The 17,691-nt window shown below is 35.0% G+C and overlaps 1 protein-coding gene across 5 annotated transcripts in view; it reads left to right on the top strand.

The window, feature by feature from the left end:
- PDS5B (PDS5 cohesin associated factor B) overlaps positions 1-17,691 on the top strand; it is a 203,743-nt gene that overhangs the window by 108,257 nt on the left and 77,795 nt on the right. For all 5 annotated transcript variants that reach the window (XM_062194387.1, XM_062194386.1, XM_062194389.1 and 2 more), the window contains exons 14-17: positions 3,080-3,161; positions 7,110-7,158; positions 10,002-10,141; positions 12,334-12,449. In XM_062194387.1, the coding sequence (XP_062050371.1) occupies positions 3,080-3,161; positions 7,110-7,158; positions 10,002-10,141; positions 12,334-12,449 (387 nt within the window). The remainder of the gene's footprint in view (positions 1-3,079; positions 3,162-7,109; positions 7,159-10,001; positions 10,142-12,333; positions 12,450-17,691) is intronic.

Raw genomic sequence — 17,691 nt, 5'->3', positions numbered from 1 at the left:
CCTGGCACTTGGATGTGAGATACAGGTGTCCCAAGCATCATCTTAACTGCTTTGCCAAATGCCTGTCCCTGAAATGTGTTTTTGCTTTCTGATCCTAAAAAGATCTTTAAAGGTTACTTATTTTCTTCAGTTAATAATCCTGGCTTCTTTGGGGTGAGTCCATTTAGTCAATGGCTGGTATCACTGCTTACAAAAGTGTCTTGTATGTGATGGTGCTTATTTTGAGAAACAGTTTATATTTTTGATTACTAAATTAAATCTTCATTTTATTTGAATGGCAGAGAGACAGAGGGACAAAGACAGATGCTCTGTTATGTAGCTCACTTCCCAGAGTGCCCAAAAAAAAAACTGACTATGTTAAGCTGAAGCCATGTGCCTGAAATTCAATCCAGTGCTCCCATAAGGCTGACAGAGAGCCCCAAACACCATCTGCATCTTCCTGTGGTGTGCATTAGCTGGAACATGAAATTGGAAGTGGAGCCAGAATTCAAGCATTCTAGTATGGGGTGCAGGCATCTCAGGCAGCATCTTAACTATTTCAATAGATCCCCTAATTTTCCCATGAACTTATTAAGATCCACTCATTTTATCAGACATCTTAATTTTTGCTAATCCTTTGAGTATTACAATTTATCATTCATTTTCCTGAATACTGATGATACTGATCTTTTCATAGCTTTATGACCTATTAATGTCCTTTCACTGTAGCCTTCACCACTCTTGTATTGTAATACCCGTCCTACTTTATTCATTTAAATTACCATTTTAGCCCATAAGTTGTTAGAATGTGTGATCTCTACTTAGTTTAAAAGGGGCCTAAGAACTGAAAAATAGCTGCTTGGTAGGAAGGTTTTGGTGATAAGTTGTTTGGTGAGAATTCTTTCTTTTTGTTGACTGAGCCATTTCCCCTATTTTAGATGTTCTGATATGGACCAGTCTGTAGATGAGTTAGCTAATTAAATGTCTTGGTTGTTGAAAAAAGAATAGTAACTCTGCGTACCCTGTGTTGCTGGTATCTGTTTCCTCCACTTTCTCTAGAGTTCCTTTTTAGGTCGAGAGTAGGAGGTAGTGTCAAATGTCTTAGTTGTGCCTTCCTCTTTCTTTGAGCAAATTGCTATTTAGACAGTTCTGTACTTCAGAGGCTTATGGGTGATTTGCCCAACTGGGAGCAGATTGGAGGAGAGGTTCCTTCAGCATTTGGACAGGTCCCTGACTGAAACCCTGGTAGCTGTCTTTCTCTTTGAGTTGGTATGGTAACTTTCAGTGCTCTTTGAAAGAATTGGTTGTCTGCAAAATGTCAGCTAACAAATATTCAGTCTTTTAACCAGAGTTCTCATATTTATTGGTGACAGAACTGGAATTTAAACTAAATTATAGAAGTGGCTGTTTGTCTTGCTCTGGTAATACTGCTTCTGCTGGTATAACTATTTTAAGAAGGACTATTTAGAAAGGCAACGAATAAGGACAGATTATATATATATTTTAAAAGGTTTATTTTATTTGAACGTCAGAGTGATGGTGAGGGGTAAGATATCAGTCTGTCTGCTAGTTCACACCCTAAAAGGTTATAAAAGCCAGGGCTGCACCAAGCTGAAGCCAGGAGCTGAGAACTCCATCCAGGTCTCCCACTGTGGATAGCCGGGCTCCGAGTACTTGGAACATCTAAGACAGATTATATTGTTGTTTAATGCTAAAATATTAAAACACTTGAAGACAGTGCCCTTAAATATGTTATAATATACATTCTTAATAATGACCACTTTTTGGCTTAAGCTATAGCCATAATAGTTTATAATGGCCTTTAGAATTTCTTGAGATTTTATCTTCAAATAAGTAATATAGTAGGTAGAATAATTTCTGCTTTAAGTGAAGGCAAATTTCAAAGTCCAGGCCTTTCAGAAGCTTTAAGAATTAAATGTATAGGAGAGAAAATACATTGACTTTTTATATTTAAATGTGATTTCATGATTAATTCTTTCTTTGAAAATTAATTATGTAATTCATTTAAATTTTAGATTTTTTACAGCCTTCTAGAGAATGGTCATTTTGCTTTCAGTGTTTACAGTCTTCAACTATGCCAGTGAAACTTCATGGCATTCAAGTATCTTGCAAATAATAAAGTACAGCTATTTAAAATTCAGCTTCTATTTAATACTGTTGCTTTTCTGCTACCATTTTGGAGTGATTAGTACAAAAGAACTTAAATTTCCAGATTTAAACTGTTTTACCTTTTTTAAACCCAAAGACATTTAAAAAACATATTCTTAAATGGAAGAATTAAAATATTAGACAATTGTCTTGCCTGTCAAGGAAAAATGGGGTTTATATGTGCTTCTGTGTTGTATTACTGTTTTCTGACTGTGCCTCATAATGTATCTTAATAGAATCTAATATAAATTGTAGATAACTGAAATAAACTGATAGAGAATATTTGTTTTTGTTAAAGATCCTTTTAAAATTTTAAGATGTAATTCTGATATTCCGTAACTTAATCTTTTCTTAATACTATTCTCTATGATTTATAAATATTTTCTCGAGTACCTGTATACATGTTAAATATATAATTAGATTAAAATTTTTGCCTGAGAATAATAGTAGAAGTATATCAGCATTTTTGCCACATAAAAATAATATTCACTTATAGCGTGAATATTTCTAGACAGGTTAAAATTTAAGTATGATAAAATTTTTGTTTCAGTAAGAAGTGTCCTCATTCTCTTCTGGCTAACTCTTGTCTCTCTGTGTCATTGGTTCTATACTATGGGACCTGACTGATCAGATACTCTTTTATTCCTCAAGTTTATCATCTTTTCCAATTAATGATTAGATAGTCCCTGTTTTAATATAAAGCAAAGCACAACTACCATTAATCCTTTCTTTTGCTCTTAGTGTCTCCTTAAATGGTAATATCTGTTATATTTAGTTCCTTTCTTTACTTTCATGTATCAGTTACTTGGTTTTGTGAATTTGACCTCATGTCTGTCATTTTGTGAGTTTTATTTCTTTAAAATGTACATAGTTAATGTTCTGGGAGGATTTTCATTGTGTTTTGTTATTTAAGTTTGTCTATATTTTTCAGAGCATTGAATGAAATGTGGAAGTGTCAAAATCTGCTCCGACATCAAGTAAAGGATTTACTTGATTTAATTAAGCAACCTAAAGTAAGTTGAATTTTAAAGAAAATGCTTCCTTTGATGTTCAGATTTGTAAAGCACATGTGTCTTAGTTACTGTTTACCATTGCTGTTGTGTGTTAACTTTTTATATATGGAAAATTTCTGACTATAAGACTATCTAGAAAAGTAATTTTTAAGAATGTTATTATATAGAAAGATTTTAAATATTTGCTGTTATCTGCCGATACCCGGTAGGAAAGAGAATGTACTTCACTGTAGTCAAAATTCAGGTTTTTTTGTAGCTTTAAAATACATAAACCATAACTCAGCAATATTGAAGGCATAGAAAATACAAGAAAGCTGCAGTTTATCTTGCCACAGTAAGATGGTCTCAAGATGTATATTCTTGTGATTTCAGAAAGTTTTAATAATGGTATTATGTCTCTCTAATATATGTATGTTCATAGGACAGAAAACAATAGCAGTGTTTGTGTTTTTCTAGGGGAAAAAATTTCTAGTTTCCTGAGTGTAAATTGGCCGGTTGCCCTAAAATCAGTAAACTAACACTAATTGTTTAAATAGTTTATAGTGACTCATCTTTTTTTAAGATTTACTTATTTGAAAGGCTGAGTTAAAGAGAAAAGCTGTAGGGTGTGGGTGTGGGTTGAGGGGGGGGGTGGATATCTTCCATCTACTGGTTTATTACCCAGTTGGCCACAACAACCAGGACTGGGCTAGGCTGAAACCAGCAGCCTGGAAATCCATCCCAGTCTCCAATGTGGATGGAAGAGGCCTAAGCACTTGGACCATTTTTGCTGCCTTCTTGGGTGCATTAGCAGAGAGCTGGATCAGAAGCAAAACAGCTGAGACTTGAAGTGGCCCTCTGATATGGGATGCTGGTGTAAGTGGCTTAACCTGCTGTGCCATGGTGTCAGTCCTTGTGACTTCAAATTACATTTGAAGGTTAAGAAAAAAAAAATTATAACTCTTGTTTGCCTAGTTGATGCTTATGTCTATGAGTAGTAGTTTTGTTTTATAGGCTAACAGTAACCTCTCTATTTTATTGAACATAATTTCACCTTTTTTCCTAGAATTATTGAACATATTTATATTGAACCTATTAGAATGTTTTCACTTTTTTTAAATGACTTGAAACTGATATAGAGATTCTGTTGTTTCTGTTGTCAGTGTGTTTCGGTCAATAAATGTGTTTCAGTCATGTTAGAATGTAGTTAAGTGTGTTTTATCAGCAATCTCTGGATAAAGTGCCTCTTTTTCCTACCTAAACCTATATTAATTGACTTCAATCTAGCCAAGATCAAAAGTGTTAATTAAAAATGTGAGACTTTTTCCTATGTATTTTATAAGATCATTTTTTTATTTTAGATCTTACTGATGTCATAATAGCGGCCAGTATGTTAAATGTATAGATTATATGTTGAGCAAGCATGATGTGTGAGCTTGTAATTGAATATAACTGGTTTTTACTCTCACTGTTTAGAATGAATGAATTTAGCAGAAGCTGCTTTCTCTTGCCTATTGATAGAAACTTGAGAGAAGCTCATGACTGTCTTGTTCAGTCATTCATGGAATCACAAAATATACTCTCAATTTAGTTAGACTATCTAGTTTCCTTTTTCTTCATGGAATCTTCTTTTTGCTTGTTTAAGATAATTATTGAACTAACCACATTAAAGAGGAAAATCTAATCATGCGTGGTAAGGTGGAAGAGAAAGCAGAATGGAGGAAGATAGTATCCCAAATTGGAATTCTAGTGAGAAGATTTAATAGTTTCTCTGTGATTATTTACTGTTCACTTTATACAGAGAATTTTAATAGACATGATAAAGTAGGAAAAAATGAGAAGTCATCAAAAGTTCATATAAAATGTGTGTATTATGAAGCAAACTACTCATTGATTTCAGAATTTTTTGTACCATGTTTTTAAACCAAAATTGAGTTATTTGAAAAGCAGAGAGAGAGAGATATTTTATATTGAATGATTGAGCTCTTTGATCTGCTGATCGTAAGTCTGCTGATTCAATAACAGGTCTGGGCCAGTCCAAAGCCAGGAGCCAGAAACTGCATCCTGGTTTTGCATTTGAGTGTTAGGAGCCCGGGTGCTTGGGCCATACTCTGTTGTCTTCCCAGGCACAATTTTGGGAAGCTGGGTCAGAAGTAGAGCAGCTGAGACTCAAACAAATACTCTGATGTGGGATGCCATCTTTCCAAGCAGCAACTTAACCAACACTGTACCACAGTACTGGCCCTGAACTTAAGTGTTCTCTTACAAAGGATATTTATATTTCCTATTTTTTTTTTACCAGAAAGACTTAGATACTTAATAATCAGTATTGTTTTACTGCTTGCTTTCTTCCCTTTTTTTTCTTTCTTTTTTTTTTTTTTTGACAGGGAGAGTGGACAGTGAGAGACAGGGAGAAAGGTCTTCCTTTTTTCCATTGGTTCACCCTCCAATGGCTGCTGCGGCCGGCACACTGCGCTGACCCAAAGCAAGGAGCCAGGTGCTTCTCCTGGTCTCCCATGCGGGTGCGGGACCCAAGCACTTGGGCCATCCTCCACTGCCTTCCTGGGCCACAGCAGAGAGCTGGCCTGGAAGAGGGGCAAACAGAACAGAATCCGGAGCCCCGACCGGCACTAGAACCCGGTGTGCCGGCGCTGCAGGCGGAGGATTAGCCTAGTAAGCCGCAGCACCGGCCTTTACTGCTTTCTCCATTGTATTTTAATTTTTAATAATATGAGCCTTATTTTTTCATTAAACTAAATTGAATTGTGCAGTATCATTTAGAAGTGTTTTTGTAATTTGCTGTATTACTTTTGTTAGTGCTTTTTTTTTTTTTTAACATGGATCAGCTCTTTAAAGTTGACAGCAGTACCCCTGTCCTTCCAGATAAAACCACAACATAAATATTACATGTTTCTAGACAAAGCTGTTTCATCCTTTAAATCTTAAATACTTAGGGATCATTTCATATGTATGAGCAAACTGTTTCTTACTTGAGATGGTATGCTTATTGTTTATATGTGATTTGTTGTTTCCCTATCAATGTTTATTTAGCTCAGTCTTTTAAATAGTTGCTCAGTGACATTTATGTTTTTTTAAGTTAACACTATCCTGAAACAGCAAATAGTACTCTAAGAGACATTTTATTTTAGTTTTTTAAAAATATTTATTTTTGTATTTATTTGAAAGAGTTAGAGTTAGAGTGAGAGAGGGAGAGATCTTCCATCCACTGGTTCACTCCCCAAATGTGCAACAGCTGGAGCTGAGGCAATCTGAAGCCAGGAACCAAGAACTTCTTCCTGGTCTCACACGTGGGTGCAGGGGCCCGAGGACTTGGGCCATCCTCAGATTTTTTCCCAGGCGCATTAGCAGGGAGCTGGATCAGAAGTTGAGCAGCCGGGACTCAAACTGGTTCCCATATGGGATGCTTGGTGCTCCAGGCTGGGGCTTTAACTCACTGTGCCACAGCTGCAGCCCTGAGACATTTTCTATACCTGTGACTTTTTGTGCAGTAGTATATGAATGTATTACATACAGTACAATATGGTGAGCACATTTACTCACTGAAAAAACTGCTGGTTTTTAGAATCATCTAAAAAAATTAACACTTTCAGAATCATCTTTTACATGTCAGGGGCATTTTTTGGGTACTTTATTCCTTCCCTAAACTTAGTTACCTTGTTCTATTAGTGCTCAAAACAACTGAAGATATCTAATTGTCCCAAAATGTGGTGAAGCAGTTTTTTTGGTTTGTTTTGGGGCTGATGAAAGTGAGGTAAGAATGGCAATGAAGGATGAGTTCATTTCCACCTCTGTCCAGGTCATTTAGGTTTTCAAACTGGCTACAGAATGATACAGTAGCAACAAGGACATCAGTCTGGAACATTTATAGGTTATACTTACCTGATTTTTTGGAGAGTGTAAGATTTTTGTCAGGGAATTTTAATTTTTCATTTTTTGTGTGATTCACAGACAGATGCCAGTGTCAAGGCCATATTTTCAAAAGTGATGGTTATTACAAGTAAGTAACTTTATATCTATGCAAATTTTGAGACTTAATTGAAACATCTCTTACAATTTACAGTGTTTAATGTAGTTTCATTTTAGATTATGGTAATATAGCAAAAGATTATAAAGTATTTTATTTTTCATCTGCTAGCAGTTTCAGCTTTTCTTCCTCTATTTTCAGTTAATTTGCATACTATACAGAACTTTAAAAATTCTTTAATATCTTATATGAGCAAGATCTGGAAAAAGAATTTATTACATGAATGTATTTTTTGTAATTCACTTAAATCATTATTATGTAAGTTTACCTGTGAAAGCTTAATCTATGCTTTGATGTTGCTTGTTGTGGTGTGAAATTGGTCTGAAACTAATTGCACTCCAAGCCAAAATTTAGTGAAAAAAATACCAATTAAGTACCTAATAGCTTCTTTGAAAAATCTTAATTAGCTTTTTGCCTTAAATGATGTTCATATAAAAGGTTATTTACTTGCACTTAACAGGAAATACAAGAGGATTGTGTGGACATCTTCTTTGTACAATGCAAGAATAAGAAACAGAAACTGTTTTTTGCAGGTCTTTTTCTTTTCCAGGAATACCTGGAAAAAATTTACTGGACTTAAGGATAATGAGGTTTTTTTTTTTTAAGATTTATTTATTTGAATAAATAAATAGAGTTACACAGAAAGAGGGAGAGGGAGATCTTCCTTCCACTGGTTCACCTCTCAAGTGACCACAACAGCCAGGACTGGACCACGTCGAAGCCAGGAACCAATAACTTTTTTTGCATCTCCCATATGGGCTTCTTCCACTGCTTTCCAAGGAGCATTAGAAGGGATCTGGAATGGAATTAGAGTAGCCAGGACATGAACCAACGCCCATATGGAATGCCAACATTGCAGGCTGTGGCTTTACCCACTACAGCACAATGCAGGCCCCAGTAATGAGATTTTTTTAAAGATGTATTTATTTGAAAGAGTTATACAGAGAAGGAGAGGCAGAGAGAGAGAGAGGTCTTCCATCTGCTAATTCACTCCCCAAATGGCTGCCACAGCTGGAGCTGGGCCGATCAGGAGCCAGGAGTGGGTGCAGGGACCCAAGGACTTGGGCCATCTTCTACTGCTTTCCCAGGCCATAGCAGAGAGCTGGATCGGAAGTGGAGCAGCCAGACTGGAACTGGCGACCTTATGAGATGTGGGCATCGCAGGCAGCAGCTTTACCTGCTACACCACAGTACAAACCCCTCCCAGTAATGAGATATTAAGCTGACTCTGAGATGCTAAATATTCTAAGATGTTTGTAGAAGTAGTGCTTAGGCATGGAAGAGATCAGAAGCCTTGGTCTCTGGGTTTTTAATTAAGTCATAAGAGTTTTAGCATGAGCAGAGTTTTAAGACCAGAATATATTTCAGTCCTGAGTGTTTCAGTCCAGTTGAATAACTTGCTGCAGGAAGTGGTTGTGTGTGTGTGTGTGTGTTTTAATAACCAGCTCCTTAGTATTTTGGTTGTGGATATGGGAGATCATCCCCTATATTCCATTTTTTTCCTCCTCTATTCATTTTGTTTCAGTAATGCAATATATTTGTTTTCTTCTGAGGAATGCTAGTATCTTACAAATACAAAAAGTATTATTAAAAAAAAAAAAAGGGTTCCACATACATACATGTTTGTGGAAGCTGAATAAAGGATTTTTCTTTCTTTTTTCTCCCAATTCCCCTTTGCTTTATTTTCTTAAATAATAGGCTTCATTGTAGCTTTCAATATTACATCTGTTCATTATGAAAGGGCTTTAAAATGACATTTTCCCAATAAATTTGAAAAGAGTACTTTTTCCTGAACACTACTAAACTGTAGTGAACTGCCAGTGATCTTTGGATTGCAGTTGTCAAAAGTGCTGCACCAGCAGTTTTCCATCTTTTCCTCTGATGCTTACTGTGTAAATGTGTCTAGTAAACGTTTAGTTTAACTGGTAATGTGTATCTTTTTTGCATTTTTTTTTTTTGTATTGTAGAAACAGGAAAAGGTCATACAGAAAGTATTTAGGAAGATTCATACATTCTTACTACATTCAGTGATTTAATCATTCTCACTAGAACTTTCAGTGAAGCTAGAGTTGTAAATGATCTTGAAGACTAATTTATGTATTTGTATTTACAGATTGAATTGAATTTCTACTACTGTTTTGTAGATTCTAAAATTATTAAAGTTACGCTCATCTAGTTCTCTATAATAGTTGAATAGCCAGAAAAAAAAGATATTAGGATCTACCTTTTATTAGGTCTTATAAGTGGATGTAAAGACACATTAAGAGAGTAATACAAAAATCATTTTTGATTCCACATAATCTTATCCAATAATGACATACTCAGCAATAACATCTGGAACAGGTTGATCACTGTATGTCAGTGCCAGATAGCCTGTGTGTACATGTGAATTATTTCTGGATTGTTTTAACAATAATTGAGAAAATAGAGGAAAATAATTTCTTAAAGGTAAAACTTACTGTTTGAGCTCTTACTTTAATTATAAACAAAAAATATATGGCACAAGTTTTGAGGGGGCAAAAATTGGTATTATTGAGATCAACATTTACTGCCTTTAAATTTAAATACTGAGTTATTTAGAAGTACTTTAATTTTTTCCCTTAGTAGATATCTCTTTATAGTGATTGTTTTATATTTCTAGAAAACATTTTATTTGTGAAAATTGATGACTGAAAGTGCTTCTAAACTTATTTTATTAAACTAAGGTAAATTTGTAGGCAGATTATTAACCAAAGTAATAAAAGTAGTGAAAAATATTTTTTTTTTTTGAGAAAAGTTTCAAATTGTATCTTAATTAAATTTTAATTTATTTTAAGGAAATTTGCCAGATCCTGGTAAGGCTCAGGATTTCATGAAGAAATTCACACAGGTGTTAGAAGATGATGAGAAAATAAGAAAACAGTTAGAAGTACTTGTTAGTCCAACATGCTCCTGCAAGCAGGCTGAAGGTTGTGTGGTAAGGACAGAAATTAAAAGAGCTACTGTTTGAAAAAGACCCCATATCTTTTCTTGTCAATCTCCTTTTTATGAGTTTATATTCACTATGTAATATTTAGAAAATGTCACAGAAATAACAATGTAAACTATTATAATCCCTTTATAGAGACAATTGCTTGTAGTATTGTGTTTGTCCTTCCAAAGGAGATCCATTTTTAGCAGTTTTATTACCTAGTCATTTATAGTATTATATATTTTTAAACTTTTATTTAATAAATATAAATTGCAAAAGTACAACTTTTGGATTATAGCGGTTTTTCCCCCCATAACCATCCTCCCACCCACAAACCATCCCATCTCCTACTCCCTCTCCCATCCTATTCTTCATTAAGATTCTGTAGTATTATATTTAATAGCTATATAAGATAGCATTGACTGTGCAGCATAATTTATTGAATAATCCATGGATTTACATATTTAAATTTTTCTGTTTTTAATTAGTGTAAAAATGATATAATTAATGTCCTTATAACTAAATAGGTATAGATAGTCTTGAATCTTTAGGATGAATTTATAGAACTACTATTTTGTCGGTTAAAGATCAGTTTTTTAAACCCTCTGATATGTAATGGCAAATTGTTCTCTAGAACTGAATGATTTTATACTGATACCGGTGATGGCAGTGACCATTTTCTCACACATAACACTGGCCTGTGTAAATGCTGGAAACCAAACCCAAATAACAGGGGCAAGAATCCTAGTTTTTGTGACAGGATTTGTATTTGTTAGCTGCTAGTTATCAGATCTTACATTTTTGGGTGTATTAGCTATTCATAGTTCTTTTGTAAATTTTATGTTTATAATCTTTGCCTATTTTTATATAATGCTATTTGTCTTTATATTATGATTTATTAATTTGTCTTATGGTGGTATCTGTTAAGTTGCAAGTAATTTTCTGTCAGTTGTAGTTTACCCTTTCATCGTTTGCGATGTTCTTTATATATCATAGTGTCTGTTTTTAATCTAGATGAATCTATCATTATTCTAGTTCTGGTTTTTGCCTTTGGTTTCTTACTTTCAAAATCTTAATCTGTTGTTAAGTCAGTCACAGTATTTACTAATGTCAGTATTTCTTAGTTACCATGGGGATCTTCTGAGATGCTTTTTAGAGGTAGATGATTCTTGACTCCACCAGAGATAGACGAAATGAGAATCTTCATAGTGAGTTCCAGGAATCTGTAATTTGCTGTTGTCTTTATGTTCATCTATAACCTTATTCATAATACAAAAACAAAAATAACTTCAATGTTAAGTAATAATGTAATGTAATTCATACTTGTAATACAGGTAACAGATGTTTTAGTTTTAAATAGGACCTATCTTTATATTTTGCTTCTTATCTGAATGAATAGAATCACCCAAAGCCCAAGTCAGGAAACCTGGGATTCATTCTTAGTTTCTCTTCTTACCTGTACTCAGGAATGTGTAGTTTTAACAAGTTCCTCTGGATTTTGTTTGCTATAATTTGTGTATTCCCTGTCCCTTGTATTCTTTCTTTCACTTTTTTCTTTTTTTTAAAGATTTTGTTTATTTAAGAGGTAGAGAATGAGAGAGGGATAGAGAAAGAGCTTCCATTGGCTGGTTTACCCCCAAAATAGCCACAATAGCCAGAGCTGGACCGATCCAAAGTCAGGAGCCAGGGGCTTCTTCTGGGTCTCACACATGGGTGCAGGGGCCCAAGCACTTGCGCCATCTCCCAATGCTTTCCCAAGCACATTAGCAGGGAGCTGAATCAGGAGTGGAGCCACTGGGACTCGAACTGGTGCTCGTATGGGATGCCAGTGCTGCAGGGCTGGGCTTAACCTACTGCACTAGAGTGCTACTACCCACCCCCCCACCACCACACACACCGTATTCTTATTTTGTGTTTTACCCTGCTGGAATATTTTTGGTATAAATTATAAGGACTTAAAATTTCAAATATGTGTAATTATTTCAATACAATATATTGAATAATATACCTTTTCCTTATTTACTTGAAATACTTTCTCTTATACCAAATTCTTCATCTACTCTTTGTCAACTTGGTCAATCCCTATTGTTTTGTTTATTCTAGTACTAGTACTAGAGTTTCAATTATTGTAGGTTAACATTTTAATGTAATAATTTGTTTAAATGTACTTTGTAATATTTTAAAACTCTGCATTGCAGCGTGAAATAACTAAGAAGTTGGGCAATCCCAAACAGCCTACAAATCCTTTCTTGGAAATGATAAAGTTTCTCTTGGAGAGGATAGCACCTGTACACATAGATACTGAATCTATCAGGTATTTGCATATAATATTAAATTCTTATTTCTGTTCATTTATTTATACATTCAGGAGGTCAGTACTCTCCTCAGTATTGAATACCTTCTGTATACAAAGCACAAACTAGCTACTTGTCTGTATATTTGCATTTATAAATATATCTCATCTGTTTATATACATATATAATTATATAAATATATAATTTTTCTTGTTAATTAGTTAAAATTTAAATGTTGGTTTAAATTGCGTGAGAAATTTTCAGTCTGTTTCATAAATTAACAATGTACCAGGAACTCCTTTTTTTAACCCCTTGTTGGTATGCATAGGTTATGTAATATAAATTATTTTAGTGACATCTTCAGGAAAAGAAAGTGAAGCAAATCTGCTGCAAAGTAACATATGTATTGTCAGCTATTTCAGAACTGAAAATGTTTTTTTAAAAGAACCCTCATTTAAATTCAGTTTTGATATCACCTGAATGTGTCATCTTGGAAAAATATTTCCTTTTCTGTTGGCATTCTCTTGTGAAATATGGAAAGATCTTGCTTTAAAAAAAACAAAAACAAAAACAAAACAGCTTTTTCCCTAAAATGTGTTGAACAAGATGTAAGAGATAAAGTACTTACAAAATACAAAATACATATAGCATACTGATTTACTAATCAGCACTAATGTCCTTTATGGAGTATATTAGCATTTGAAATGAATAACAATAGTAATATTTTTTTCTGCATGTACTGTTCATCTACCTCCTGCCTATTAGGAAATCAAAATTTTTACTCTGGAGATTTTATTATAGTTCTGTAAGATTAGTGCAAATAGAGTTCAGAGAACTGAAAGAAGTTATCTCTAATGGGTGATGTTTTACCTAAGAGAGAAGAATAGGTTGGATTTTGTCTCTACAGAGATAGGAGAAAGTATTCTGGGTGCTGAGATTAATATTAGCCTAGGTAACTGGGTAGGAAATTGTGGGATATTTGGAAAATGATTACCATGTATTTAAACTATTAAGCGGTATGAAAGTGTTAGGAGATGACACTTAAAAAGTTGATTTGGATCAGATTGTGGAAGGCCTTTAAGATCAAGCTTTTTACTTTCTCTTTGATCATTGAGAACACAGATGTTTGAGATACAATGGATAGGAGGAGGAATGTGAAAGAAACTGCTATGGTGTTACTGTAATTGAAGGTAGTAGGATGGGAGGGATATGGGGAAAAAGTCAGAAATATAAAGATTAAACGATGAAGATAATAGTAATACAGTGGGAAAAAAAAGGTATAGGGAAAATAAAGGTGAGAAAGAGTGAGAAATATAAGTTGTTTTTTTTTTTTTTAAGATTTATTTATTTACTTGAAAATCAGACTTATGGAGAGACCAAGGGACAGACAGAGATCTTCCATCTGCTGGTTCACTCCCCCAAATGGCTGTAATGGCTGGAGTGGGGCCAAGCTGAAACCAGGAACTAGGAGCTTCTTCCAGGTCTCTCATGTGGGTGCTGGGGCCCAAGCACTTGGGCCTTCCTTTGCTGCTTTCCCAGGTGCATTAGCAGGGAGTTGGATCTGTTAGCTGGGACATGAACTGGCTCTTACTTGGGATGCTGGTGTCTCAGGTGGCAGTTTTACTGGCTATGCCACAATGCTGGCCCTCATGAAATACAAGGTTTTAGGCCCACATGATGAAAATAATAGTAATATCTTGAAAAGAATGAAGGGGGACTGTTTTTGAAGTGAGAAAGAAGGTGCTTGACTGAATATAAGAAATAATTGTTTCAAGTAAGGAAATACTGAGTTTAATGTGGAATTTTGAGAATGGAGCCATCTATTAAGAATTTTTAGAAATAAGTAAAAAGATCATGGTCAGAGCCTTATAAATTATTTTTGCGTTAGAGAAATTATAAAAATATAGCATAAGTATAGGTTATTGCAATATTTTGGAAGTTAAGATGGAAATGATTTCAGAGGAAGGTATGTATAGATGGACAGAGGGACTGAGAACAAGCCAGGAGGTCATGGTGATCTAGAAGATATATCAAACTATAAGAATAATGGGGGAAAAAAAAATAATGGGTAGCAATTCATGTTTATAATGTGTCTGGGATGACTCTAAAAGTGACTCATTGATTTCATCAGAAAGGTTGAGTATCTCTTATCTAAAATGCTTGGAATCAGATGTGTTTAGGTGTCAGAATTTTTTGAATTTTGAAATATTTACATATATATAATGAGATATTATTTTAAGTGCCTGTTTTGACTGTTACCTGTCACATGATGCATGGAATTACTTTATTATGACACCATGTCAGTTCAGATCAGATTTTGAATTTTCAAATTAGATGCTCAACTGTGTATCATTTTTCCCATTTCACAGAAAAGGAGCAGTGAGTTAAACAGATGTTAAATAACTCTCTTATTTAAGCACAGGAAGTCTGGCTCCAGAGCCCACTTGGTTAACCACCGCACTATTCAGTAAGCCTCCAGGAAGATTTCATTTTAAGTCTTCTTTAGTAATCATTGGATGTCCATTACATCTTACTGTTCTGCAGAATGGCTATCATCCTTTTCAGTTTCTGCCATTTGATTAGTTAATAAGTGATAGTACTGCTTAAGTATGATTTTTGTGTTTATTAATAAAGTTGAATATTTATGAAGAAGGTTGAAATTAAAAAAAATATTTCTTGGCTAATTACATCTCTTGTTTAATTACATCTCTTTGGGGGAATACCTATTATTTTCCTGTGAAGGACTTAGAAAAATTGTCTTTTTCTTTTTTTTTTTTTTTTAAGATGTTATTTATTTACTTGAGAGGTACAGTTCCAGATAATGAGAGGGAGAGACAGAGAGAGAGAGAGAGAGAGAGCTTCCATCCGCTGGTTCGCTCCACAAATGGCTGCAATGGCCGAGGCTGGGCCAATCCAAAGCCAGGAGCCAGGAGCTTCTTCTGTCTCCCATGCGGGTGCAGGGGCCCAAGGACTTGGGCCATCTTCTACTGCTTTCCCAGGCTACAGCAGAGAGCTGGATTGGAAGAGGAGCAGCTGGGACTCGAACTGGCGCCCATATGGGATGCTGGCGCCACAGGCGAAGGAATAACCTTTTGTGCCACAGCACCCGCCCCTATCTTTTTCTTACTAATTCTAAGAATGCTTCATAATGTAAGGCTGTCAACCCAGTTTAATTGCCTTTTATGGCTGTACTTGACAAATATTGTTACATAATTAAGTATGTCATTTATTTTCTTTATGGTTTCTTTCTGCCTTTAGTTCTCTTTTTATGTTAAAATCTGCAATTGGCCTGGAATTTTTTTTTTTTATTGTAAAATAGACAAAAAGATCCACCCTTTTATAAGTTGTACTATAACTAGTTGTATCAATTTATTGAAAAACTTGATTCCTTCCCATTTGGTTTGCACTGTTCCCCAATTATGGTATAGGTTCTTACATGATTTGAACCCTTACTGGGTTTTCTTTTTGATTTCTTGGTTTTCTGATGTTTTTATGTAAATTTTTATCTCAAAGCTGGTACTTTCATCCTTCCTCTCTTAAAATTTATTGGCTGTTCCCAAACATTAATTAATTCTTTCAGTTGAATCTCAGGATACATCTGTTAAAGCATATATACATGTATAACCACATACGTTTGTTAAATGTTGTCCTACACCAAGTTACATACAGGTTTTTTGCTACTTTTTGTTGTTATTTTGTATATTTGTTTTGAATAGATATCTCCATTCTTTTTCTTAGGTGGCTTTTGCTGATATGAAAATCACCATTGATCTTTTTACTATTTTGTTAGTTTTACCTTCACTGAATTCTTAGTACTTTAAAAAAAATTTATTAGAGATACCTCCCATTCACTGATTACCCTCCTTAGATGTCTGCAGTGCAGGTCTGGGGCAGGTTTAAGCAGGAGGCCAGGAGTTCCATCCAGTTCTCCAACATGAATGGCAAGGACTTTTCTACTTGAGCCATCATTTGTTGTCTTCCAGGGTGCACATCAGCATGAAGCTGGAATCAGGAACAGAGCTGAAACTTGAACCCAAGCATTCTGATATGGGATGTGGATGTCCCAGAAATCTGCTTACCTGCTAGGCCAAAGCCCACCTTAAGTTTTAGCTTTTTTTTTTTTTTTTTTTTTTGACAGACATAGAGAAAGGTCTTCCTTTCCGTTGGTTCACCCCCTAAATAGCCCCTACGGCTGGCACGCTGCGCCGATCCGAAGCCAGGAGCCAGGTGCTTCCTCCTGCCCTCCCATGCGGGTACAGGGCCCAAGCACTTGGGCCATCCTCCACTGCCTTCCCGGGCCACAGCAGAGAGCTGGCCTGGAAGAGGAGCAACCGGGACAGAATCAAGTTTTGGCATTTTTAATAATATTTCAGTTGAGTTTTTTTCAGGTTGATTCTTTTTCCCCCCAGTGTTTTTTTCTTTTTCTTCTTCTTCTTTTTTTTTTTAATGTGAATGACTCTTGTTCTTTGGTTATTAGCTCAATTCTACTTGTTCATAAATTCCTGTCCTAAATACCCTGGCTAAAGAACTTCACTTTTTGTCATGACCTTGTAGTTTTACTTTTTTAAAAATTTTTGCCTTTTTAATGTATTTGTTTACTTGTTTCTGGCCTTTCTTTGGGAGACCAAGAGCTTCATACTGTGTCATGGAAGAAAATAATGAGTTTGCTTTTGAATATGTGGAATTTTTTATTCTTGTGGTACACTGAGCACATAATATTTTTGTAGAAACATGTGAGACATTTTAAGGAACATTGAATAATTGAACTTTCTTGATTTGGGTGCAAAACTTTTTCTAAAACCATATATAATTTTTTTATAATACACATTTGACATGAACTCTTCAAAAATCATTTATAAGCAGTGATTTCAATATTTTGGACAGCAAAATAAACTTTCTGTTTAATTCCATTTTTCTATTTTCTGTGACTTTTTTTTTTTTTTTTAAAGATTTAGTTGAAAAGCAGTAACGGGCAGAGGAGAAAGAGAGAAAGATCTTCCATTTGCTGGTTCACTCCCAGATGGCCACAATGTCTGGGGTTGGGGCCAAGCTGAAGCCAGAAGCCAGGAGTTCATCCACTGCTGCTTTTCCAGGTTCATAAGCAGGCAGCAGGATCAGAAGTGGAGCAGCTGGGACTGGAACCAGCACTCATATGGGATGCTGGTGTTGGAGGTGGTAGCTTAACATGCTGTATCACAGTACCGGCTCCTACTATAAATTTTTGAAATACACTCAGATGTGTTAAATGGTTTTATAGCACTT

This window comes from Lepus europaeus, chromosome 6, assembly GCF_033115175.1.
Source record: "Lepus europaeus isolate LE1 chromosome 6, mLepTim1.pri, whole genome shotgun sequence".
Lineage (NCBI taxonomy): Eukaryota > Metazoa > Chordata > Mammalia > Lagomorpha > Leporidae > Lepus > Lepus europaeus.
The sequence above is the reverse complement of the archived record's forward strand: the minus strand, read 5'-3'. Positions and strand labels throughout refer to the sequence as shown.